Raw genomic sequence first — 26,050 nt, 5'->3', positions numbered from 1 at the left:
CATAGAGGTCGCCAAGCAATCAGGGGCAAAGGGAGAGACTGATTAGTCTTTTAATAGAAAAACACATGTGTAACAGTAGCAACACAGTCTCTCTCGCGATCCAGATGGCGCTGGGCTTCAGTTTTTCACCTTGGGGGGTGGCCTGTGAGAGGAAAGAGATGAGGGGACTCAGAGCTCATCACCACTGTGGAACACTCCTAACAAGTACTGACCGGACCCCCTGCTCACCTGTACACACCCACGACCACAGCGTGGTCTCTTTCGTATGGCTCTAGCGTCAGCTGCTCCTGGGGCTTCATGTTCTCCTGCTGCATCTTTTTCACTTCAGAGGCAAACACGGCCTCTGCAGAGGCCGTGGAGTCAATGCAGTTGGCCTGCAGAAGAGAGGATTTGAAGTCTGCAGCAAGGCTTTGGGCTGTTTTCCCTTTTTTGTTCTTCTTTAAACCAGTAGAATTTGTTTTCATTGGAGACTAGGCTTTGGGAATGTAGGGAAAGACTTTGTTAGATAAGTTTTCAATTTGGTTTGGATTGGAACAGGAAGCCTTCAACAGAGCCCTATTTATCTAAAAGCCAGTGTTTTAAATCTTACACTCCGGGTTTTTTTTTTTTTTTTTTTTTTTTTCTCTTCTTTAACAATAGCAATAACGCAGCTGAGAATACTAAAACAAATGCAGCAAAGGCTGCAAAAAACAATGGTGAATCTGGTTGAAGACAATGGAGAGGCCTCTGTACTTCAAAATGAAACATTTTTTAAAATACACCTAGCATTTATCTGGTATTTATTTTATACCAGGTTCTGTTCTCAACACTCCATACATATTGAGACATTTAGTCCTTACATCAACACTAAAAGAGATAGGACTAACATTGCTATTTTACAAGTGAAGAAACAGGCATATAGGTTCGGTAACTTGCTCAAAGACACACAGCAAGATGCAATTCAAACTCAAGATACTCAGACTCAGCGATCATGCACTTAATCGCTACAGTCTATGGCCTCTTTAAATTCTAAGCTTTTTACTTTTGTAGACATTTTTCATTATGTGCTACTTGATTGGGGGGCTTATAGGGAGCTGGGCATAGACTGACTGGATTAGGGGGATGGAGGCCCCCTTGTTTTGACTGGCTGCTTGGCAGTTACAGATAGAGAAGATACTGCCACCCCATCTTAAGACTCCTCTAAGCCCCGCACCTTAATGGAAATCACAAAGTGTCCTCCATTACGCAGGAAGGTATGGGCATTCAGGGCTACAATCCGCGTCTGGTCTGGCTGGGCCACGTCAGCAAAGATCACATCCACCATTGCTAGGGAGAAACAAGTAGCGGTTAAAAGCTGGATCCAACGGATCTTCCCAGCTCCTCCCATGGGGCCTGCGCCCCAACACCAGCAGGTTCCTGGCAGAGTCTTCCCTGCCTCCAGTCTCACTTCCCCCCGTTGATCCCCCTCCCTCCACAGTGCCCCCAAGATGGGTCCAAAACCCACAGTCACACCACTCATTCATTCATTCCTCTTGTAAACCGTGTTGCCACCTACTCTGTGGCCAGCCCTGGGCCGGGCGTGGGGGACAGAGAGACGAGTCAGACCCGGACCCTGCCCTCGAGACGCTCCCGGGTCTGGGGGGGGAGACAGACACGTCATCAAAAAGACAAGTAAAGGTGAGCACTTACAGGCAAGAGCGTCTGCAGGATTGTCAAATGAAAACAAGTTGCAGGACAAAGGGTAAGGTATGAATGCACAGGGGAAAAAACTCATGGAAAGAAAAACCAGGGGGAATGCAAAGTAGTATTTTTAAGGCAGTGATTAAAAAAATAAATAAAATAAAAAACTTCAAAAAATGAAAAGATGGTGCAATGAAAACTGACTTTTTTAAAATCAGGAAAAGCAGACATCAAATTGTTCATATTGGTTACCTCTGGGGGTGGTTTATAATGCGCTCCATTTTTATACTTTGCTTCTGAATTTGTTTTTAAAACAAAGTTATTTACATTCACAATGGGCCCCTCTGGGCTAGGCCGTACTCCGTTTGTGCTTTCTGGGTTATGATCTCCCCAGACGGTGCTGATGAGGACCTCCGAAGGAGGCTTTTATGCGTAAGTCAGGGGTAGTATAAAAGGTACCACGTTTTGCAGGGAGGCAGGAAGTACTGGGGTGGGGGAGATTAGGGGGAGGGGCAGGAGATTGGAGGAAAGGAGGTTGGCCCTCCAGACATCCCAGACCCTGAAGCAGGACTGCCACCTCCACCACCTCACCTGGCTCCCCCGACCCTTTTCATTTCTGCAGACTCAAGAGGCCTGTTCATCCACTCCAATTCCATCCAAATCAGGGCTCTGGAGGCCTCTTCCAGGAAACCTGGAGTGGCCTGTCCTACCCGACCCGAGCCAACCCCAGATCCCTCACCGATGAGCATGCGGTATTTGTGCGGGTGCCGAGCATCTTCAATGACAGGAATAATGTTGGTCCTCTTCTTGGCCAAGTTAATGAGGTCACGGCCAGAACGGTGGGAGAACTCAACGGCATAGACCAGACCGTCCTAAAATAAATCAAAATCAAACAAAAACAACAATGATACTAGTTCTCATGTATGGAGTGCCTACTTTGGCCCATATACTGCATGCATCTCTTCAAATCCCCAAATCAAAACCCTACCATTAAAAAAAAACAAAAAAAAACAAAAAACAAAAACAACCCTACCGTTTAATGACTTGTTATCATTTTACATGAATAAACTGAGGTCCAAGGATTATTCAATCCTGCTTTGCCTGATCTGAGAGCCCAGGCCCCCCAATTCAGGTTTAAAATGGGGAAGCTAGGGCACAGAGATGACATCATAACAGCTAAGAATATTTGCAATGGGCCAGGCACTGCTCTTGGCACTTTACAGGATTTAACTCATTTAGCTTCACAATGACCCTATTTTCCAGACGGGTAAACTGAGGCTCAGAGAGGGACAGTAACTTGCTAAAAGCCACTTCACTGTTAAGAGCCCACACCAGAGCCTGGGGTTTTTAACCACTAAATTACACAGCCTACAGTCTTGTAGCTGAGTGAGGGGTCATGAAGTGAGACGCATGGGTGCCCTCTCAACAGGGAGCCTGTCCAGCCACACAGAAACACAGGCCCAGAAACTGACATCTTCTGATCTTTCAAGAGAAACCAGAAGACCAGATTTGGGGGATATCAATTTTTAAAGAGGGCAACCAAATCAAACGTACTCTCAGCTCTGGGCCCCTCTATCACTGGTCACCCTGATACCCACGCCCCTTCCCTCCAGGCCGAGAACTCAGGAGTGAGGCTGAATGAGGCTTTGGAGACGATGTGCTTCAAGCCGCTCCTTTCACTCACAGGCATTGTGACCAGGAAGGGCCTGGCTCCAAGCCACACGGTGCAGAGAAGCGGCCAGGGCCTCTGACTTCCAGGCTGGCAGAGGAGGTGGCCTTTCCCTCCCTCCCACCCCTTCCTGCCACCATCTGTCTATTCACCGGGCCTACGATATCAGAGACGTGGGAGACGGTGGTGCCCGAGGCAGCCCCGAGGTAGAGCACCTTGGCCCCTGGCTTGATGTGGATCTGGTCCACGCCGCCCAGGATTGCTGCCGCCAGCTTGGAACGGAAGGGGTTCCAGGCGCGGTACTCAATTTTGTCATCTCCCTCCTGGGCCGGGAGAGATGGGGACAGAAGTCAGTGCCAGGCTCTTCTGCAAGACCCCACTGCTCTTAACTCCTGGGCCCTCAAAAGGGACTGGGCGCCCAATCACCGTACAAGAAACGAACGTGGGTGCACATCTGTGGCCCCGGCAGAGGCAGGGCCTGCCCTCTCCTGGAGGCTCCTGACTCAGGCGCAAGGGACCACAAACAAACAAGATCATCCCAGGTAACAGCAAGGCAAGACCTATGCATTCATTCTATAAACACTGACCGAGCCGGCACACACTGTGTGCCAGCCCCTATGCTTAGGAACTGGGGAAACACAGTGAAGGGGACAAAGGCCTCGCCCTCAAGGAGTGAGGGTACGCTGAGCTGACTGACACACATGGCATAATAGCTAGTGATGGGGCTAAGGAGAAAAGAGCAAGCCAGGAAGGAAGATCTGAAGTATGGGGAGCAGGGCGAGGGCAGGTGAAAATGAGGAAGGGTGGCCAGGGAAAAGCCAAGGAGGAGACATCTGAAGCAGACCTGAAGCTGAGGGGCCACTCAGGTTATCTGGGGAAGTGCGTTCCAAGCAGCAGGAAAGCCGGCAGAAAGGCAGTGAGGGCAGCTTTTTATAGACAGGGTGGTGCAAGGGGGCCTTGTGAGAGAGACAAGGTGACACCTGACCAGAGATGCTGGTGATGAAAAGGAACCAGCCACGCACAGGGCTGGGAGGAAAGTGTTCCAGGCAGAGGGAACAGCAAGGTTGTCAGTGTGGCTGGAAGACATTAGGTTAGGGGGACAGTGGGAGGGGGAGCTAGAATGTGCAGGGCCTTCCAGGCCACACTGAGGACTCGGGACTTTAACCTGAAGCCATCAGGACGTCACGGAAGGTATCTGAGGAGGGGGGTGCATGATCTGACTTATGGATTAAGATGATCCCCTGGCTGTCACGTGGAGGACGGACGGTGGGAACAGGGAGACCAGGCAGCCGGTTACACCGTCAGCTTGGGGCTCTGGGGGCTTAGCCAGGCGCCCAGGTCTCACCGAAATCGAGACTCTCTTCTCTCCGTAAACCGATTCTCCAGGGACCAGATTCTTGGTGACCAGTGCATCCTCCTTTCCTCGACAAATGAAGACACCTGGGTGAGGGGATCAGAGCAGGGGTGAACACCCCAGCGGGCCACACCTCACCCCTAACCCCAGGGGGCTCCCTGCCTTCCTCACTCACCCTCATGCCGATGAGGCTCTACCATCACATTCTTCCCCGACTGGTTTCCTCTTCTTCCTCCCCGACCACGACCCCGGCTGCCACCAGACTGGAACCCGCCACCTACAAGGCAGAGATGCAGTGAGAGGGAGACCCCACGATGCTTCCCTCCCCACTCCCCAAGCCCAGGGAAAGCCCCCTCCATCACCTCTTCCTCCTCCTCCTCCTCCTCCTCCTCCTCCGCCTCGTCCACGGCCCCTAAAGCCTCCGCCTCGACCTCGGCCCCCGCCAAAGCCTCCACGGCCTCCGCCAAAGCCTCCACGGCCTCCGCCGCGACCGCCACGGTCACCAAAGCCACCTCGGCCACTGAAGCCGCCCCCACGGGGGCTGAAACCTGTGGTGGAAACAGAAACAGGAACCATCAACGGGGCCATGGAGCTTGAGAATTTACTCCTATGCCGAGGAACTCCACTCGGGAGAGAAAGTGGAGAAACGTGCGCATGTGGGTGCCAGGAGAGGTACCCACGCGTGTCCACAGCAGCAGAACAACGGACTAACCTGAGTGTCTATCAGCAGAATGGACAAATGAAAGAGGGACTATTCACAACCAACAACAAAAAGGATCAACAGCTCCACACAACAGAGACAGAAATCTCAGAATCATGGTGAGTGAAAAAGCAAGCCCTAGAAAACCACATCTAACACAATATCCTTTTTATAAAGTCCAGCAACAACTGAGAGGTGCTATGCTGCGTGGATATATGTGGTAATCCACGCCCCACCCGCCCCCAAAAAGAGGCAAGAGAATGATAAATGCGAAACTTACGATATTAGGCTTTGGGAGGGAGAAGTTATGGGGTTAGGATAGGGGAGGAAAACATAGATAGAGGTAGATTTACTGTCAATATTCTGCTTTGCTCGGTTGGATAGTAAATGCACAGGATCTGTTCTATTATCAATATTAATTAATCTGAAGAAGAGTGTGCACCGTGTGTGTACATGCACTGTGGCAGTAGGGTCCCCTAGGCCCTGGAAACTTCTTCATGCCCTCCCACTCCTGCCCTTGTGTGTGGCAGAAAAGCGCCAACCCCCAAACAGAGGGGAGGCATTCGACATCACATCTTTCCTGCTAACTGATCCCCCTGCTTCCAAGCATGCACAAGTCTCTCCCAACTCAGGGGGGGAAAACAAGCAAAAACCAAAACTGTCCTTTATGGATGGGCGATTGATCATAAGCAGTTTAGGGCTTGTCAACAAGATGGAAAGTTTAAGGGAAAAAAAAAACATTTAGAGAGACTTTATTTTCATCACTTCAGGAGAGAGCAAACATTGTTCACTTCACTGAGCACAAATCAGTGTCTGAAGCAGACAGAACTCTCCTGGTGCTCACAGATTCAGTATTTGACTCTTCTGTGACGGCTTCAAAAGCTCTGCAGTACTTTCAGAAAACTGCATTATCAAACAATCGTTCGTGTGAAAATTAGTGATGGTTTAAAATGATCTCACTTGATGTAAACTATTCAATAACGAACTTGCTAAAGTTTTTGCAAAGGTGCATTATATTCCCACCCTATGCAGGCTTCATTCGATTTAATGGTGTTAGAGATGAAAATGTAGAACTTTGAATAGCTAGCCCTAATTTAGTTGTTAAAAATGAACAGTTTTCAAACTCTTACACCAAGAGTTGTTGACCTCTGGTCTCCTGCTCCCTCTGCAGTCTACTGCCCACACAGCAGCTGGTGACTGACCTTTTCAAAACAGCAAATCAGCTCTCATCATTCCCCTGCCCAAATCCCTTCAAAGGTTTTCCATCACATTCTAAATGAAATCAAAATTCCTTTCTCTGGCTTCCAAAGCTAGAAATCGGTGGGTCTCATCCTTGCCCAGCGCTGTTGCTTACATTCTCATGTAAATTGTCTGGGGTGGAGGCCCAGGCACGGGGCTTTTTAAAGTTCTCCAGGTGACTCTAAAGTGCAGCCCAAACAGAATCACCACCATTGGGCTTGGCTTTTGCTGACTTTTCTGACCTTACTCTCTCTATGTTGGGTCCCATGCTCTTTCTCCCCAAGAACAAACTTGCTTTCCAGCTTCTAAACCTTGAGCATCTCCTGTTCCCACTGCCTGGGTCCAGAGGGCATTGCTTGACTCACCCACTCCACTGCACTCAGGTCTCTGACCAAATGTTCCTTCCTCAGAAGGGCCTTCTCTGGCTACCTGACCTTTACTCTGCTTTCTTTTTCTTCCTATCAGTTATCATACATGGCATTTTAAAGATTATTACTGCCTGCCTCCCCCACTAGAATCAAGCTCCAAATGGGCAGGGATGTTTGTTTTGGTCATCACTTCATCCTGCACAACACCTGGCACAAAGTATGGGCTCAACAGATAGTAAATGGGCTGGTAACTCTTAAACCCCTGGGTTCTGTCTCATGAAGAAAACACCCTCTCTGTTCATTCAGGAAGCAGGAGATCAGATGGTGACCAGAGCCCCAGTCCCTCCCTCAAGCAGCTCATGTATTTATTACAGGGAGACGGCCATGCCATTCACGACCCTAGAGAGTAGGGAAGGTTTGTGGGTATCTTGAAAAGTTCACCTGTAAGAAGGAGATATGGAAATAACACAGTGTCCACCTCGCAGAGTTGTAAAGATTAAATGACAATACACACAGAGCACTTAATATGCTACCTCGCACACAGTTTGAATATATTATTCAAACTCAGGAGAATGAATCCCTCCTCCTTCCTACTTAGGGGAGAAACCACTAGGCCTAAGAGACCCTCAACACAGGCCTGATAGAACAGAGACCCAGAAAGTGTGGGCACGGCATGGGGCACAGTAGGCACGATACTCAAAACATATCTTAATCCATTTCAGGTCCTGGGGCTCTTAGAAAATGTACTGAAAGTACCCACTCCTCAGAAAAACACACATTCACATACCTTTTTCTATAAGTTTTGGCTGGAGGGTCCACAGACCCCCTCCCCCACCCCAGTGTAAAACTGCTCTCCTGCCACAGCCTTCCCCATCTCAAAACTGGCAACTCTACCCCTCCAGTTACACACGCCAAAACCCTTCATTGTCCTTGACCCCTCTCTCTCACACCCACATACAAGCTGTTGGCTCTATCTTCAAAATATATTCCCTGACAATTTGTCAGCCAGGTCCACTGCTACCACCCTGGTCCAAGCCACATCATCTCCTAGTAGATGACAGCAACAAACTTCCCACTGATATGTCTACTTTCACTCTTGTTCCCCTAAAGTCTTTTGCACACAGAAGCAAGAAGGATCCTTTTAAAGGTCTCAGTCAAGTCTGACTGACATCAGGTCCCCGCTCAAAATCTCCCAAAGGCTTCGTCTCTCAACCAGACTAAAATCCTCACTAAAGAGCTGACTCCTGACAACTTCTTATCCTAACACAGTGAGGGAAGGTTTGGGAAGGCGTACCCTCCATTCCTGGGACAATCCAATCCAGGCAATCAGGATGCCTGCAGGCTTGCCAGGGTCTCAGTGGGAGACACACTGCCTGGCACTTCCTATTCCACCAGTAGATCCATAAACACTGAAGAGAAAGGGAACTTGGGAGGGGGCATGGACCCACAAATTCTGCCCCCCCCCAGATGACCCCATCTCTCCACAGGCTGAAGGGGCGGGGGGAAGGAAGGAAAAAAGAAAACCTGTACTAGGAAACAGACCCTTTCAGTCATGGCAGAAGATTTCCCCAACTCCAGGGGAGCAAGTTGAGGGGAGGGGAGAGGGGCTCGGCCTGATTCAGGAAGAGCTGAGACACCAGGGAGAAGGACCCTAATTTTGCTCCCCTTGAGAAGAAAAATAAAGATAACAATTAGAGAAAATACTATTATACGTCAAGCACTGGGCTATATGAGACATAACTGCAAAATGTAACATTGTGTAAGTTTAAAGTGTACAACCTGTTGATCTGATACACATATATTGCAAAATGATTACCACCATGTGCTATTTTTTCTTAGCGTGCTCTCACTAAATTAGAACTGGGTGCCATTTTATTGATGAGATAACTGAGGCTCAGAGAGGTAAAGCCACTTGCCCAAGGTCACACAGTAAGTTAAGCATAGTTAGGACTGAAACTTTGAACTGAGGCCCTTCTGCTGTCAAAGCCAGGACTCTCATCATTCCACTAGGAGGGAGCTGTGGAGGGTTCATCAAAATCTCGAGTAAAATCGGAATGAATAAAACCACTCACGCCCTGTGATTACGTCCCTTGCCCACCCCACGATAATCCTATACTGGGCGTGTGAAGTTTCACCTCACCTCTCACGGCGAGTTGAGAATCACTAGGCCCAGGAGCTCCACTCCATTCTCAGGGACCCGCCCCCCTCCGGAGAGTAGAGAGCGGGAAAGTGGGCCAGGGAGGGCAAGCCGGGAATACTCATCTATGCCGGCCCTCTCTGAGAAGCTAGGTTTGGAGCCAAGGGTACTGTAGTTGCGGCGGCGACAGGGGAGCATATGGGGTCCTAGAAGACCCAGCCCCGGCACCCAAGACCGGGGGCTCTCCGCCTCCCAATCAGGACAAATCCCCAAATCCCACGCCCAGAGATCCAAGACCCCAGATGCCTGGATCTAGATTCTGGTTCAGTACCCTCGACTGCCGCCCGCGGCCCAATATCCAAGACCCCTAATGACTGCCTCTATGAAACGAATCCCAGTTCAGGAAACCCCCAATTCTACGCTCAAGACTCTCTACTAACGACCGTAACCTCTGAGAAGTCAATCACAAACCTCTAGACCAGGAACCCGAACCCCAGGCTCAGGTTCGATCACAGGGCGGAACCAAGCCCTCCCATCCCCACAAGAGACCGGAACAAGACCCCTTCCCCACAAGAGACCGGATCCGGGGCTCAGAATCCTTGCCCCCAGGCCAGGACCCCGCCCCTCCGTTCCGGCCTGGCACCCCGATCCCCGCCGGACCCCAGTCCTGAGCTCCGACCCCAACCCCGGCCTCCACCTGGCTTCATAGCGAGCGTGGAGCTGCACGGCTCGGTAATCTGCGGCTTCCCGGGGTCCAAACGTCTGGGGCTTTCGCACGTGGAAAGGAGCGCACGCGCGCGGCGACGTACACTGCGTGATGCAACCACGCAGCCCCGCCCCTCGGAGCCTCAGCCCCGCCTGGAGCCTGGTGCGCTCGCTGTGGGCGGAGATTTCTGAGCCTCTCGGGGCACCTCCCCCTCGACCGTCCTTGGAGCTGCCTTGACCTGTGCAGCGTTCGCTACCCTAGATACGCTTCCCGCTTCCCTTTTACTGGTGCGATCACCCCAGTAATCAGGGCTTATCCCCAGACTTTCGCACGGGCTGTGCCCTCTGCTTCTCTTCTCTATTCCTAGTTAGCTCCCTAAGATTCCCTCTACACTCAAAAGCCTTCCCTGATCCATTTCCATCCCCAAGAACAAGGGCCGACTCTGGACTCCCATTCATACATTGGAAAAGCATTTGTTGTGCGCTTGAATGTACCAGGCACTGGGAATACGGTAGGGAACAAGACACACAAATCCTGGAGCTCATCTTCCAGTGGGGGAAACAGACACCAGACAAGTTATTAAAAGCACGCTGAATGATAGACGGCAATAAATGCTTTGGAGAAAATGACAAGCAGGGAAGGGGGATAGGGACTGGTGCTGGGACGGGGGTGTGTGGGGTGTGTGTGTGTGTGAAACCGCTTACGAGGTGGTCAAGGAACGCATCCAGTGACTTCTTAAAAATTAATTAATTAATTAATTATTTTTTTGCTGTGTTGGGTCTTGGTTGCTGTGTGCAGGCTTTCTCTAGTTGCGGTGAGCGGGGGCTACTCATTGCGGTGGCTTCGAAGCACAGGCTCTAGGCGCGCGGGCTTCAGGAGTTGTGTCACGTGGGCTCAGTAGTTGTGGCTCGTGGGCTCTAGAGCACAGGCTCAGTAGTTGTGGCGCACGGGCTTAGTTGCTCCACGGCATGTGGGATCTTCCCGGACCAGGGCTCGAACCCGTGTCCCCTGCAATGGCAGGCGGATTCTCAACCACTGCGCCACCAGGGAAGCCGCATCCAGTAAGGAGTGAGGCATGCTTCTATCTGGAGGAAGAAAGTTCCAGGCAGCTAGGATTTTAGGTGCAAAGGCCCTGAGGCAGGAAAAGTAAGGAGGGTTGCAGAAACACTGAGGAATGTGGTCCAGACAGAGTGAGGAGGGGAGAGTGGGAGGAGATGAGGGCAGGGAGGTTAACAAGGCAAATTATGTGGGGCCTTGGGGTGAGAACTTTGACTTTTACTCTGAATGAGATGGAGGGTCCTGAACAGAGAATGGATATGATCTGACTTGGGTCACTCTGGCTGCATGTGGGAAACAGAATGAGGGAGCGGGGTGGGAGCAAGAAGACCAAGGAGGGGCCTGCTGCAGTGGATCAGGTAGGAGACAGGATGGACCAGATCAGGATGCAGGCAGAGGACGGAGGGAGGAGGGAGAAGATTCTGTGTAAATACTGAGAATTTTTTGGTAATTTTATAATTTGAATATTCATCCTCATATTCATTCCACAAAGCAAAATAAGTGCTACTGTGAGAAGTTACTAACAACCTCCAGGAGAATCCACTGGTCTGTTCTGTTCATTGTTGTATCACTTTGTACCCAGAACAGGGCCTGGCACAGAGTGGGTGCTCAGTAAATGTTTGTTGAAGGAATGAATGAACCTATGCTATCTTGAGTTCTCTGTGAAGGGTCTCAGAAACATTCCTGAAAATTTGTTTACATATTAAGATGGAAAATCTGCTGAGTCTATGCTGGATTTCCAGGAGCTATGTAATAATTCAAATGGCTCCAATTCAGGGTGATGTTACCTACTACTGATGGATTTTACTGTTTGCCTTCCAATTAAAAACGGTTTTTTTTCTAAAGGATGAAAATCCTCAGTGTACAGTGCAGACTGTATTCTGGAATCCTGGCACCATCTCCTGGGTCTGAGGTATTTCACCTGCCAACTTGCAACCTGAAATGGCCACTACCAGTGAGTAATTACGGGGTGCCTTCTGGTTTTGTGCTGGGGGCACAATGGTGACTGAAAGAGTCCAGGCTTCCTGGAGCTGCCTCAGACAGTTGGCAGCCCAGAGGGGTCAGGGCCAGAATGGGGGAAGTACAGGCAGAATGGTCAGGGCTGGGATAAAGCACTGAGGGCTTTATCGGATGTCCCCCATGTCCTCTGAACCTTCCTTTTGCCTTGCTGCTCTGACCACAACCTAGCTCTCCCATGAAGACATGTCTTTCCATGCAGCCCTTCTAAGCAGGGGCTGTTTTCTCTTCCTCAGCCTTCATGCCCCCTGGGCCTGTAGATAGCATAAGCTCCTCCGTGCTCCTCGTGGCCGCTTCTAAACCATTCTCTGCCTCTTCTCTAAGCCCCTAACTTTGAAGTTTATACACAGCACCTGCTCCCATTCTTGTAACCAGCTTTATCAACTCCCAAGTCACTGCACCTCATCGCATCTTTTTAGCTCCAGGCTCACTGCCACACAAGCTGCTCCTCTCATAATTCTTGGTGATTTCCAAATTCAGATAGATGAACCTTTGAGCATTCTGGCCTCTCGATGCCTTGACTTCCTCTTCTCTAGCGATCTCGTCCTCCACCCAACACTTCCTTCCCACACTTAGACTTTGTGCTGGGGACACAATGGTGACTGTGGCAGCCCCGAGATCCCAGGCCAGTGGGGGAGAAAGGCCCACCCCCATACAGTGGCAACCCCAAAACCACAGCCCCTGCAGAGTCTCAGTTCCATGCGTCTCACTGTCTGCCCATCACCTCCTGTCTTTCCAGCTCACTCCCTCTAAACCTATTGCTCCGAGGAGCCTTCACCCACATAAGCTGACCTCCTTTTCCCTGCCCCTCACCCCCTTGTGACCACAGTACTCTCACCACCCAGCCCGATTCCTCATCCAGTGTTCTCTCCTTCGCTCACACCCTCAAACTTCTAACTTTATCTTTTGCACCCAGTTGAGTCCACTCTCCACCTCCTCCGCACCTGCTCATTGGAAGCTGAATATGGATGGAGAAAAACCCACACCCACCCTGGCTGGTCTCACTTCGCATTCATGACCACAAACCCAAGTGGTCCCTAATGCGGCCCAGCCATCCTATCGCATGTCCCTAATTAATTCATTCTCTCATTTCCTTTTTTTTCTTAATAGTATGGGTAATGTGCTCATTTTAAAATGCCTGATTAAGGCATAATTTACATACCATCAAATCCACCTATTTTAAGTGTATAGGTCCACACATTTTAGTAAATGTGTACAATTGTGCGCCCATCACCGCAATCCAGTTTCAGAACAGGTCCATCATCCCATTTCATACAAACAAAACCGTACAACATGTAGCCTTCTGCGTCTGGCTTTTGTCACTTAGCATCATGTTCCAAATGGTTGCATGTATCAGTAGTTGGTTCCTTTTCATTGCTGAGGATTCATCGTATGGCTATACCGCATTTCGTTTGTCTGTCCACCAGTCGAGCATTCGACATGTTTCCAGTGTGCAGGTTATTAATGCTGCTATAACCATTCACTTACAAGTACCGGTGTGGACAAATGCTTTCATTTTTCTTGAGAGGAGTCCCAGGAGTCAAATGGCTGAGTCATGTGATCAGAGTATGTTTACCTTTTTAAGAAACTGACACACTTTCCCAAAGCAGTTGGACTCATTTTCTTGAAGGATTGTTTTGCGCTCTCTCTTCTCATCAGACCTCAAAACTTTCTCTTTCTTTCTTACTCTTAGCTGATGACCTTGCTTCCCAATTGCATGAGAACATACAAGCAGTCATAAGAGAACTGCAGTATCCTCCTATCCCCGTATCTACCAGGCAACGGCACCGTTACCTCCTGTGCCGTAAAAGAAAACTGTTTTTGTGCTCATACACTTCACTTCTGACACCAAATGTATCTCCACACCAAGCAACTCTCCAGTTCTCTGCAGACTCCACCTGCTGACCTATAATTTAATTCGGTTCGGACACTAACTACCCGGAGTTGCATCAGACCCCACAGGTTAAGGACGGAAAGGAACAGAGGAAATCACTTTAAGTGAGGTGGTTGTGGAAGCCCTCTCTAAGGTAGCAACATGTAAGTGGACATCTGAAGGATGAGAAGCATCTAGTCATGTGATGACAGCTTTTCACAAAGGAATGAAGTGAAAAATTTTGCCATGTTCAATACCCTGAAAGATCAGGTTCCCAAATCGTAGTCAGCAGGAAGTACAGTGATAGGAGATGAGTCAGAAGAGGTTAACAGGGGCCTTGTAGGACAAGGTGAAGGAATTTGATTTTATGACAAGATAAATTTATAGCCAGTGGTCCTATTTACATGTAAAGAAGAGTCCTCTAGTGGCTGTGAGGATGAATTACAGGCAGGGAAGAGCAGATGGTAGGCTATTGTTGTTGACATGAGTGAGGATGGTGGTGACAGTGGGCACAAGAAGAAAGACAGACAGATTTCAGGTGTGTTTTGATACCATCCAAAAAGATTTGTTGATGAACTGAATAGATGGCAAAGGGGAGGGAAGAAGCAAGAACATTTCCCCATTTTCTGGCTGCTAGACTGAGGATTGGTAGTGCTATTCACTGAGGTGGGGAAGACCACTACAGGCAGGGCACGAGACAGGTTTCAAAGGGAAGAGAGACTTCAATTTTTGACTTGTAGTTTGGATGAACACATTAAATCCTTGCTCCAACTCTTGAGAGGTAGGTACTATCCTTAGTTCTACTTTATTTTTTAAATATTTATTTATTTGGCTGCACCGGGTCTTAGTTGTGGCACGCAGGATCTTCGTTGCTGCATGCAGGCTCTTTAGCTGTGGCATGCAGGATCTTTAGTTGCAGCATGCAGGATCTTTAGTCACGGCATGCAGGATCTTTAGTTGCAGCATGCAGGCTCTTAGTTGTGGCATGCGGGATCTAGTTCCCTGACCAGGGATTGAACCCGGGCCCACTGCTTTGGGAGTGCAGAGTCTTAACCATTGGACCACCAGGGAAGTCCCATCCTTAGCTCTACTTTAAATATGATGCTTTTGGCTGAATGTTTGTGTCCCCTCAAAATTCATGTGTCGGAACCTGTCTCCAATGTGATAATATTTGGAGGTGGGGACTTTGGGAAGTGATAGGTTGTAAGGGTGGAGCCTTCATGAATGAGATTAATGCCTTTATAAAAGAGGCCCAGAGAATACCCTTGTCCTTCCAACAAGGGCGCGTGACATAGCCACCTATGAACCAGAAAGCAGGCTCTTACCAGACACCGAATCTGCTGGTGCCTTGATCTCGGACTTCCCAGCCTCCAGAACTGTGAGAAATTTAAACTTTTGTTGTTTATAAGCTACCCATTTTATGGTATTTTGTTACAGCAACCTGAGTGGACTAAAACGTATAAGGAAACATTAATGTGCCAGGGTTATAAATGATAAAGTCAGAATCTATTGATCTTTCTTTTCATTTTCTACTTCTTCCGTCCAATTATTCATCTTCTCATCCATCCATTTTTCTAATCCTCCATTTCTCCATTTTCCCATTTCCCCACCCATCTTATTCCCAATCTACCCATCTATCTCCATCCATCCATCCCCTCACCTGCCAACAAATATTCATCATGTGCCAGATTCCCCAGGCATCTGACACCTGCTGTGCAGGAAGGAAAGTCAGGGATGAGAAGACATTAGACAGGCACATTGGTATGCAGCTTAGCTTAAGCTATTTATTCAATGCTTTCACAGTTGGCCTCAGTGGCTCAGCAAAGGGGTAGAGTGGATGAGGGACATACAGTGACAGAGTGCATCCTTCAATTATTGCAACCTCCAGGAGGTTCGGGTCCTGAAGTCCTCATTCCCGGTGGATGACTGCTCAGTCCTAACTGCAAGAGACAGACACTTAGCACTTTTTGTAGACTGAGCACCCACCCCGACTGCCCCTTTCCCATGAGGACCCAGGTGCCCCTGCTCCAAGTAGCCTGGCTTCCAAGCTACATTCCTCACCATGGGGAGAAGTCCTGTGCTCTCCACTTCTCCAATGCTGTCTCCTCCTGGGAGTCATGCCCATCGTTGGTCTGGTCTGCGTCAAAGTTTCCGCAGGCCCCACACAGCATCCCGGCATGGTCATCGCTGACCACCACAGCCAGCTGCCCATGGGTGCCAAGCTGCACCCGAACCCCCGCCTTCTGCTGGACTAGCACGGAGCCATCCGGATTCCGACTCACGGACACAGATGTTAACACCTCAGCTGGGAGACCCACTTGGAGACCATTCACCTGGTGGTTGGGGGAGGGTGGGTGAAACACAGAGGTGAGGCTGGAACCACAGGAGAGCTGGGGTGTTACTAGGATGGAGACCCCAGGGAAGACAACAAGTTCAAGGAGTAAAAGCAGAGAGGCGGATTCTGAGAGAGATGAAGACCTGGATGAATGCACCAAATGGAGAGATGGAAACCTAAGGTAGTTGGAGATGTGGATGGATGGATGGAAGGACAGAGAGTGGATGGATGAACAGATGTATCAGTGCATAAGCAGGCGTGCACACAACATTCCAAGGGCGGCCGGGGTTGGGGGGAAGCACTTGTACCGGATAAACAAACAGGCAGTCAAACCCCAGCATCATCCTGTCTGATTCTAGTTTTCAAAAGAAAAGAACACTTGAGCATGTCCTGTAAGTTACTGGTTCCCTAACAAGGCAACTTCATCCCTTATTTTTTCAATGCTGATGTCTGAAGACAAGTAATGACCTAGCAAGTATAATAATCATGTGAGAAAATGACTATTTCTCCATTACTGGCTGTGGACTCAGTAACCTTGTGAGTTTTTCCCTTTAAATAACTGTTGTCTGTTGGTTTCTTTAAAAAATAAATTTATCTATCTATCTATCTATCTATTTATTTACTTATGGCTGCGTTGGGTCTTCATTGCTGCACACAGGCTTTCTCTAGTTGGGGCAAGTGGGGGCTACTCTTTGTTGAGGTGCGCGGGCTTTTCATCACGGTGGCTTCTCTTGTTGCGGAGCACAGGCTCTAGGTGCATGGGCTTCAGTAGTTGTGGTGCGCGAGCTCAGTAGTTGTGGCTTGCGGGCTCTAGAGCGCAGGCTCAGTAGTTGTGGCACACGGGCTTAGTTGCTCTGTGGTATGTGGCATCTTCCCGGACCAGGGCTTGAACCCGTGTCCCCTGCATTGGCAGGCTGATTCTTAACCACTGTGCCACCAGGGAAGTCCTGTTGTCTGTTTTCTTCGATGAGTTAACCCTTCTAAAGTTAGATTCCCTAGCAAGCCTTGTTTCAAAGAAAAGTACTTTTTTTCTAAATGCTTTTTTATGTGACTCTTCCTCTGCCAGATGATTGGAGAGTTGGGTAGACAGACTGGAAAGATAAGTCGATAGGTCTGAAAAGATGGATGGATGGGTGGGTGAATAAATGGATGGATGGAAGGAAGGAATGGAGGGAGGGGAGGGAGGAGGAAGAGAGGGAAAAAGGAAAGAGAGGTGGAAGGAGGAAAGAAGAAGGAGGGATGGATGCAGTGAAGGACAGTTGGAGAGATGGATGGAAAGTTTCACCTGGCTGCAAGCTTCGACGATATAAGAACTGGGTCTGAGTTATCTGTGTTACCCAGCATGTGGCCTGGCGCAGAGGCAACAGGGATGAATGTATTCACAGAACCAAACGTTTCCTGGGTACCCTCTTGGTGCCAGGCCCTGATCTGGGTACCGGTGACAAAGTGATGATCAAGATGAACAGGATCCCTGCCCACCTGAGGATTATATTCTAGTAATGGAGAAAGGCAACAAACACAAAGAAATAATGGATAACCTCAGATAGTGATAAGCACTTGAAGGAAATAAACCAGAGTAACAGCACTGAGTCTGGGATGGAGTCAGAGCTTCCATTGGTAGTTGGGAAAGGCCTCTCTGTAGAAGCGATGCCAGAACTGAGGTCTGAAGGATGAGAAGGAGCCAACTCTTAGAACATCTGCATTGCAGCAGTGGGAACAGCGAATGCAAAGGCCCCGAGGTGGGAACAAGCTTGCTCTGTTGTATGAATAGAATAAAGGTCAGCTTGGCTTATTATCAGCACAGCCAATGAGGGAAGGAGTTGTAGGAAATGAGGTTGGTGAGGTTGGCAGCAGTCCGATCCCACAAGGCCATGGAAGGGAGGTGGCTTGAGTTTGGAATGTTGTTCTGGGAAGTCACTGTAGAGTTTTAAGCAGCAGAATGCCCTGATCTGATTCACATTCCTAGAACATCTGCTGTGTAGAGAATCGTTTCTTGATAGAGGAGCGAGGGAAGGTCAAGAGTAGGGGTCTGTTCACCCGAATTATGGATCAAGCAGAGGGCCAGAGAAAAAGAGTGACTGGTCCAGATTACACTAACAAGAGAACTCAAGCTTCCCTGCGCTCAGCAGGGCTGAGTCTCGGACCACCTCGATGCACTGGTGGAGGGCTGTAGACAGACCATTCACTGGGGGAGAAGTGTGTGGAGCATTGGCTTTGTCGCCCCACTAGACCCAGAAGACACCAGTGGGTGTCTCTGCCATCAATGAACAGGTCATGGAAACAGAGACATGGGAACTTCAGGGCAGCCTGACATCTGTGTTTGGGTCTTAGGCTCTATTACTTGGGCCACGGCTGATTAGACTCTGAGTCAGCATCAGCCCTCAGTTCGGCCAGATTCTCTCTCTAGAAATTTGGAATTGGGGCGGTGAGAACTGTGGGGTTTGGCCAATGCAAGGCAGTGGTAAGTCAACAGAAGTCAAGGGGCACGAGGGAGGACCCACTGGGGCTGGAATGGACTCATGAGGCAAACAATGACTAGGCCTGAGGGGGCCCTAAGAGCAAGCTGAAAGATGGCTGAGGGAAGGGTCAAGTGGCCTGGAATTGAGAGAGTCCAAAGGATGTTCCCACTGAGCAGGGCACCTGGAGTCCATCTTGGTCCCTTATAGCCACACAGTCACCACCACACTCCATTCCCATCAAAGTGGTTCAGAGCCTGGGTGCTGGTGGGTTCAAAGCCTGGATCTCCCAGGTACTCTCTGAGTGACTTGAGTAAATGATGTCACCTTTTGGGGCCCTAGTTTCCCCTCTGTGTAAAATGGGGATAATAATAGTCCCTGTCTCATGAGTATGTTGTGGGGAGTCACAGAGAATGAAGCTGATTTGGTGGACAGCAAGTCTAAAACACAGAGGTACAAATCTCGATGACACTGCCAGGCACCTGGATCCAGCCACTCCTGAAGCTCTGCCCCTGGATTTTCTAGTTATGTGGGCCAATCAATTCATTTTTACTCAAGGCGCTCTGAATTTGGTTTTCTGTCACTTGCAACCAACAGAGTCTTGATTAACACTAAAATCAAAACTAGTAAGTTACTTGAATGTGTTTTTGCTCTTCAAGAGCTCAGCCAGAATAGAGGGACTAAGTTTGAAGTATTGACACAAATACAAATCCAGAGAAACAAACTGCAGAGATCTGTAAAGAAAACAGACAGCAAGACAGATGGGCTGCCAGGAATGTAGGGACACTGCAACAGGAAGAACAAAGCCCGGGGGAGACATGCCCCCTGTGTCCAGGCTTACCCACACGCCCTTGTTTCGGGTCACGGTCACCAGTCCATCCTGGAAGAAGATGTGAACCCGGCCCAGAACTTCAGCTTTGCCGTTGCAGGGCCAGACATCAGCGACCACACGGTACCACGGGACGGTCTCCTGTAGTCCTGGGCAGCGGAAAGAGAGCTCGTAGATGCCGGGGGAGCTGACGGCACTGCGGGCCCCATCGAAGGTGGTGAGGTTGGCATCCACAGAGAGGGAACAGAGGCCATGGGGGACCCAGCAGTCCCGGGCCCCAGCCTGGACCTCGCATACGCGGCCTGACGGACAGCTGGCCGCCTGGCACGTCAGGCCGGAGCTTGAGGAGCAGGAACAGCGCTCGCTGCAGTCTGAGGTCAGCAGGGAGGAGTTCACCTGTGCACAGAAAGGGGCCAGTTTACAGTGGTGTGGTGGACTGCAAAATCAGACACAACCCTTCAACCCTCTGGATCCATGCAGAGTGACTTTGCAGTAGCTCCCATTAAGAAATGGAGTTTATTTCCCCTTCCTCACGAATCTGGGCTGGCCTTACGACCATGCCTTGGTTATTACAATGCAGCAGAAGCAACGCTGTGCCAGGTTCAAGCCTGGACCTCAAGAGACCTTACAGCTTTCCTCTCTCTTTCTCGGAACCCTGCCCAGACACCACGGGCCAGCCTGCCTGAGTATGAGAGACCCCGTGGAAGAGAGACAGCCAGCCCTCAGCTGACCCACTGGGGGGCCACAGATGTGTGAGTGAGCCCAGGGGATGGCAGAAGAACTGCCCTGCTGATCCCAGCCCAAACTGCAGAGCTGCATAATTGTGAACTAAACAAACCGTTGTTTTAAGCCACTATGTTTTGGGGGTGGTTTGCAACCCAGCAAAAGCTAACTGATACAGGTAGGAGTGGGCACTGGAGATACTCCAGAGTCCTGGCACCCCCAGCCTAGAACAGAGGGCCCTGGAAACCCAGTTCCAGGAAATGGACTTTCTCCTGGTTTTCTCCTGTCTGAGTGGCTGTTCTTTCTTCACTGCATTTTCAAGTTCCTCCTCATCTCCCGAATCCTGAACACTATCCTGCCCAGGGTTTAGTCCTCAGAACTATTCTTTCTCTATCTACCATTTACCACCTGGTGATCTCACCAAATCTCATGAAGACTAAAAGCAGTGTCTGATCCTCAGTTGCACTCTGGCCCAGGGTGTGGGTCAGGTGGGGGTAATTGTTATAGAGACCATTATTGGGACAACAGGTGAAATTCAAATAAAACCTTTACGTTAGATAACAGTATCGAGTCAGTATTAATTTTCTGACTTTGAATTGTACTGTGGTCAGATCAAATGAGTTTTTTTATTCTTAAGAAATCCTTGCAAAAGTATTTAGCGGTAAAGGGGTACTATGTCTGCATCATACTCTCAAATGGTGCAGGAAAAGCAGTATGTGTGTATGCATACAAACATATATATGGAGAGAGAGAGAGAGAGAGGGGGGATGATAAAGTGGCAAAAAAGGTCAACATTCGAAGTACCTGAGTAAAGGGTAGGCAGGAGTTCTTTGTACTATTCTTGCAATTTTTCTTAAATTTGAATTATTTAAAAATAAAAGTTTGAGAACTTTAAACAAAATGAATACATTTAATTTAAAAAAATTACCATCTCTATACTGATGACTCTCACATTTATGTCTCCAGCCCAGACCTCTCCCCTGAATATCAGACCCACAAATCCAAGAAACCTTCTAGCATGGGCAGAGCGGTCAAGGCTGGCATGGGGAAGCAGAGGGGTCTGTGGGAGTCCAGAGGAGGAGCCTAACCCAGCCTAGGGGATCAGAGAGGGCTTCCTGTAGGCGGTGAGGCCTGAAGGAAGGAGTAGGAGGAGTTTGGCATCTTCTTCCGCAGAAGTCCTACACTTCTAGAGACTCTAGCCTACCTTTCTGCCGTTAATAAAACTGGGAGGAACGGGGAAGGGATGTGGTAATCCATCTTTCCTTTATTTGATAAATATGCTTTTGAAGAAGCAGGACAGCCTAGTAGTTCAGAAGGTGAGCCCAGGCTGCTGGGGTGTGCATCCCAGACTCCCCACTTGCTAACGGGTAGCCTTGGGCTGACTTCTCTTTGTCATCCATAAAATGGGGAAAATAACAATAGTACGTGTCTTGTAGAATTGCTGTGACTATCAAATGACGTCTATGACAAACTTGGTGCATAGTAAGAGCTCAAAAAATATCAGTCACAAAAGTAAATCAATTATTAACTTTCGATTCCCATTATTAAATGACTGTAGCTGTGCTGCTGTAAATTACTATTATTTTTACTGAGTGTGATGAACATTGAGGGTGAGGCCCAGTGCTCAGTGAGTGCCTTTCAAGCACAATCACCCCCGATTCCTCAGACACCTATGGTGCAAGGATGATGATTAACCCCATTTTACAGATGGAGAAAATGAGGCTCAGGAAGGAGACTGTAGTAGGCCCGATAATGGCCACCCCAAAGACATCAGGTCCTAGACCCAGTAAATGTTACCTTATATGGAAAAAGGGTGTTTGCAGTTGTGATTAAGAATCTTGAGATGTTGAGATTACCCTGGGTGGGCCTTAAATACAATCAAGTGTATCCTTATAAGAAGGAGCCAGAGGGAAATTTTATGACACAGAAGAGGAGGGGAAATGTGACATGGAAGCAGAAATTGGAGTGATGTGACCATAAGCCAAGGAATGTCTGCAGCCACCAAAAGCTGGGAGAGGCAGGGAACAGGTTTTCCCCTAGAGCCTCTGGAGGGGGTGCCGCCCTGCCGACCTCTTGCCCCAGTTATCCTGATTTCTGTCTTCTGGTCTCCAGAACTGTGAGAGAATAAATTTCTCTTGTTTTAAGGCACCGAGTTGCGGTCATTCGTCACAGCAGCCACAGGAAACTAACACAGGGACGTTACTAACACTGAGTAACACAGCAGGGAAGTGGTGGCAGCCTCTCTGTCCCCATCCTCGAGGCGGTCAGCACAGAAACTCTGAGTCCCCCTCAAGCTCCTCCACCCTCCCTGCCCATCTCAAGCTCCTGCTTACCGGCAAGTATCGGCCGTCATGGGTGCAGCCGCAGTCTTGGACAGGGATGCAGACACCCTGGGACAGCAGGAAGCGGTCGTCACACTCACAGCCCTCAAAGCAGCGGGTGGTGCAGCCCGTGAGGCCAGAGAGAGCCGCACAGGAGCCCTGGCAGGAGCGCGTGCAGATGGAGTAGTGGCTGTGGGCAGGGCACTGGAGCGCTGCGGAGAGAGAAGGCAGGGTGGCGTCACACCTACACACGGCCACTGAATAACGAATGGGGCCTACTGCACACCCAGCTCTGGGCTGCCGGTGCTGGGGACACAGCAAGGAAGACAGCTCCAGGCCGTGCCCTATGGAGCTCATGTCAGTGGGACAGATAGTGATGGCCCAGGGCTGCACTGGGGAAATACAGACAGAAGGTCCGGGCCAGGGTGCGGGAAGCAGAGGCAGAGGGGTCAGGGCCAGGATGGGAGCTGTGAGGATGCAGGGGGAGCAACCAGAGTGAGGGTCTGGGCTCTGGCTCAGCAACTGGTGGATGGTGTGGTTGCCCCGAGATGAGGACCAGGATCAAGGAATAGGAGGTGTGTGAGGGACCCTGAGGGCACCACGTGGAAAGTGTCCAGGAGGTCACTGGACCCATGAGGCTGGCAGTCAGGAGAGAGGTCAGACATGGAGACAGACAGTGTCTACTGCCAGCACTGAGGACAAATCTAAGGCTATAAGGGTAGGTATGGGCCTGGATGTAGGTCCTACCCTGAGGAGAATGAAGGAGACACAGCCCTGCCCTGGGGGCATGAGTGGCCACCGCCTTGTCCAGGAGAGTCCAAGGAGACATGGCCCTGTCCTGGGGGTTTGAAGGAAACAGATAAGCCCTGACTGGGGGTATCTAAGAGGTACAGTCTTGGGCTGGGCGTCTGAGGGAGCTGCAGCCTTGTCCTAAAGGATCTGAGGGGCTATGGTCCCATCCTGGAGGAACTGGGTGAGCCACAGACTCAGGCTTTATTGTGTGAGCTTCTGACCTGCCCGACCCACCCTCCAAGGTCGCCACAAAAATGTTCAGGATGGGCCTTGAGAAGAACTGTATCTGAGGTCTCAGGAGAGCGGGTCCCTGAAAGGAGTCTGAGAAGGGCCAGTCAGCCAGGCAGGAGGGAAGCCAGCAGGGTGTGCTGTGGGAGGAGCTGGGGACTGCTCCTGAGACGCAGACAGGACAGGGAGCAGGCCAGAGGGGCCCCCGAGCCTGGGCTGACGTCCTCCCAGGGGCCCATGGACACTCACGGCAGAAGCTGTCTGTCCTCCAGGGCTTCACGGCCACGCCAGCTGCCTGGCAGGCCGCTGTGTAGGCTGACAGGCTGCGGCAGAGGGCGGCACTGTTGCCCTTCTGGGCACAGAGGTCATACACGCACTGGCGGAAGTACTCAGAGGGGCTCAGAGACGCATGGCAGGCGGAGAAGGGGCCCTTGACATCCCGGAGCCGCCCGCAGGCCTCAAGGCTCTCATGCGGCGCCGTCTCCTCTGCTGAGCACAGTGGGCAGCCCTGGGGCCCGCAGCCTCGCTACAGCCCTGGGAGGGAGCTGGGCGCCCGCATGCGGCTCCAAAGGCATCCACGCTGGGGGCCACGGCGCCATCAGGCAGGACAAAGTCATCATTCCAGTTGCCGTTGAAGTTCCCACAGAGGCCACAAAGCCGGTCACGGAAGGGGCTAGGGATGGATATGAGGACGTGGGCATCGCCGTCAAAGAGAAGACGCAGCTCCTTGGTGGTCTGCAGAATCATGTTCCGGCCCTCGGCGGTCACCCGCACGTGGCCCACAGCCACAGGCAGGGCTACGGCCTCGCCGTCCACAGTGACCTGGATGGAGGGTCAGATGCGTCAGGGACTCATAGAAGCACAGGTAAGGCAGGTAAGGCAGTTCCCTCAGACTCCCAGGATGCAGCTGTCTCTCTCTCAGTCACATTGGGGTGGGGCCATGTCCTCCCCAGACTTCCCAGGGCAGGGTCGTGTCCCCCTCAGAGACCCCAGGGCAGGGCTGTGTCTCGTTCAGTCCCCCCTGGGGTGGGGTCATATCTCGCTCAAAACCCCCAGGGTGGGCCCTGTCCCCCTCAGAGCCCCCAAGGTGGGGCCAGGTTGCCCTCAGACCCCCAGGGCAAGGCCATGTCCACTCACCTGCGGCCCTCGAGCCAGGCCCACAACCTGGCCAGCCACAGTAACCACCAGACGCTGGGGATCTCCAGCCGCATTCTTCTCAAGCACAATGGTAAAGTCCTCGTCCCCAGGCTGCGGGTGGCAGACCTGGGCCAAGATATAGGAGCAGGAACCATGCAGGTCGTAGGCACGGCCGTCGAGGGTAATGTAGTGGACGCCCCCGCTGGCCAGGCAGCGGCCACAGCCTGTAGGGCGACAGGCCTGGACCCCGTCCTGTAACCGGCACTCCTCATAGGGCCCACAGGCCGCGCCCTCCTGGCAGCTGACCTGGCCGCCCGGCCCACACTCGCAGCGCCGCCCACACTCAGAACCCGGGTAGAAGTCCTCGCCCAGCGGGTAGTAACGGCCCTCGTGGAGGCAGCCGCACTGGCCCACAGGCACGCAGGTGTCTCCACTCAGCACAAAGCCAGCGTCGCAGACACAGCCCTCCCGGCAGGTGGATTCACAGCCCTCGGGCGCTGAGAGGCTCGGGCAGCTCACAGGGCAGGAGTCACCACAGAGCTTGTAGTGACTGTGGGCCGGGCACTGGAGGGCTGTGGGGACAAGAGGGGAATGAGCGAGGCAGGCACGAGGGAGGGGGACACAGGGGAGGCACGGAGCGGGAGAACCTGCCCAGGTGAATCTGTATGTTTTGTCTGAGCACATTTCGTGAGTGAATCTGTCTGGGGATCTGAGCGGGGTGCCTGATCCACTACATCTAACGGGGGGATTCAGTGTGGGGATCTGGGGTCTCTCTGCCCAGGTAGTGTGTCAACCGGATCAAGTGTTTCTAAAGATCGAGTCGATCTGACTGGGTGAATCCAACCTCATATATCTGACCAAGATATGCAGGAACCAACTGTGAGTATCTCAGGGTGTGAATCTGGCCGGGGTGTGGGCCCAGATATACCTTGGGGTATGAGTCCACACGAGTATGCCTGACTGTCAGTGTCTGACCTGGAGCCTCTCACGGTCTCGACGACAGGGTCTGTCAGTGTGTGACTCTGACCACATGTATGTGGATTGGGTGAAGCTGACAGGATAAATCTGACCAGGAGATCTGTCTGAGGGGAACTGCCCAGGACCATCTGGCCATGAATCTGTATGTATCTGCCTGGGGCTATGTCAGGGTCCTGATTCTACGTGGGTGTATCTGCCTAAGTGTGTCTCAGTGTAAATGTGATCAAGTGTCTCTAACCAGAGGAGTCTCTGTCTGAGGTTATGGGACCAGTTCTATCCGACCCTGTGTATTTCCCTGTTTAAAACCCTCTAGGGGCATCTGACCAGGTGTAACTCTCTAGGTCTCTCTGACCAGGGGGAGCTGAGAGAATCTACCTGACCAGGTGTTATCTAGCTGTGTAGCTTGGACAGGGTCAGCCACCCCAGTCTATCTGAGCGCGTGAGTCCTGAGAGGGTACTGGACGCAGGGTTTC

General features: G+C 50.9%; 2 protein-coding genes across 4 annotated transcripts in view; both read right to left on the bottom strand.

Annotated features, from left to right (window-relative positions):
* Positions 1 to 34: 34 nt before the first annotated feature.
* FBL (fibrillarin) lies at positions 35 to 9,948 on the bottom strand. Of its 3 annotated transcripts, none has more exons than XM_036834984.1 (9): positions 9,824 to 9,948; positions 5,045 to 5,230; positions 4,858 to 4,959; positions 4,674 to 4,768; positions 3,481 to 3,651; positions 2,399 to 2,531; positions 1,193 to 1,305; positions 229 to 374; positions 35 to 142 (listed from the first exon to the last, which is right to left on the bottom strand). In XM_036834984.1, exons 1-9 carry the CDS (start codon positions 9,831 to 9,833, stop codon positions 118 to 120), a joined length of 981 nt encoding a protein of 326 aa, XP_036690879.1. In that variant the 5' UTR covers positions 9,834 to 9,948; the 3' UTR covers positions 35 to 117. The 3 variants fall into 3 exon arrangements, with proteins under 3 accessions (XP_036690879.1, XP_036690880.1, XP_036690881.1); XM_036834985.1 differs by having other exon boundaries at positions 3,544 to 3,651; XM_036834986.1 differs by lacking the exon at positions 3,481 to 3,651.
* Positions 9,949 to 15,545: 5,597 nt separating this feature from the next.
* The window catches only part of LOC118885712 (Fc fragment of IgG binding protein), a 38,950-nt gene continuing 28,445 nt past the window's right edge, over positions 15,546 to 26,050 (bottom strand). The window contains 7 exon segments of the mRNA XM_036834637.1: positions 15,546 to 15,718; positions 15,840 to 16,111; positions 19,411 to 19,794; positions 22,455 to 22,654; positions 23,712 to 23,990; positions 23,993 to 24,284; positions 24,600 to 25,171. Of these exon segments, the coding sequence (XP_036690532.1) occupies positions 15,715 to 15,718; positions 15,840 to 16,111; positions 19,411 to 19,794; positions 22,455 to 22,654; positions 23,712 to 23,990; positions 23,993 to 24,284; positions 24,600 to 25,171 (2,003 nt within the window). The 3' untranslated portion in view covers positions 15,546 to 15,714.

Source organism: Balaenoptera musculus, chromosome 19 (assembly GCF_009873245.2).
Source record: "Balaenoptera musculus isolate JJ_BM4_2016_0621 chromosome 19, mBalMus1.pri.v3, whole genome shotgun sequence".
NCBI classification, from domain to species: domain Eukaryota; kingdom Metazoa; phylum Chordata; class Mammalia; order Artiodactyla; family Balaenopteridae; genus Balaenoptera; species Balaenoptera musculus.
The sequence above is the reverse complement of the archived record's forward strand: the minus strand, read 5'-3'. Positions and strand labels throughout refer to the sequence as shown.

What these genes read in the sequence shown, in the direction of transcription:
- FBL (XM_036834984.1), bottom strand. An exon ending in AGGAGGAGGAGGAGGAAGAG is followed by an intron (nt 4,960 to 5,044) that starts GTGATGGAGGGG and finishes TCTGCCTTGTAG; the next exon opens with GTGGCGGGTTCCAGTCTGGT. An exon ending in CAAATACCGCATGCTCATCG is followed by an intron (nt 1,306 to 2,398) that starts GTGAGGGATCTG and finishes GTTTCTCCCTAG; the next exon opens with CAATGGTGGATGTGATCTTT.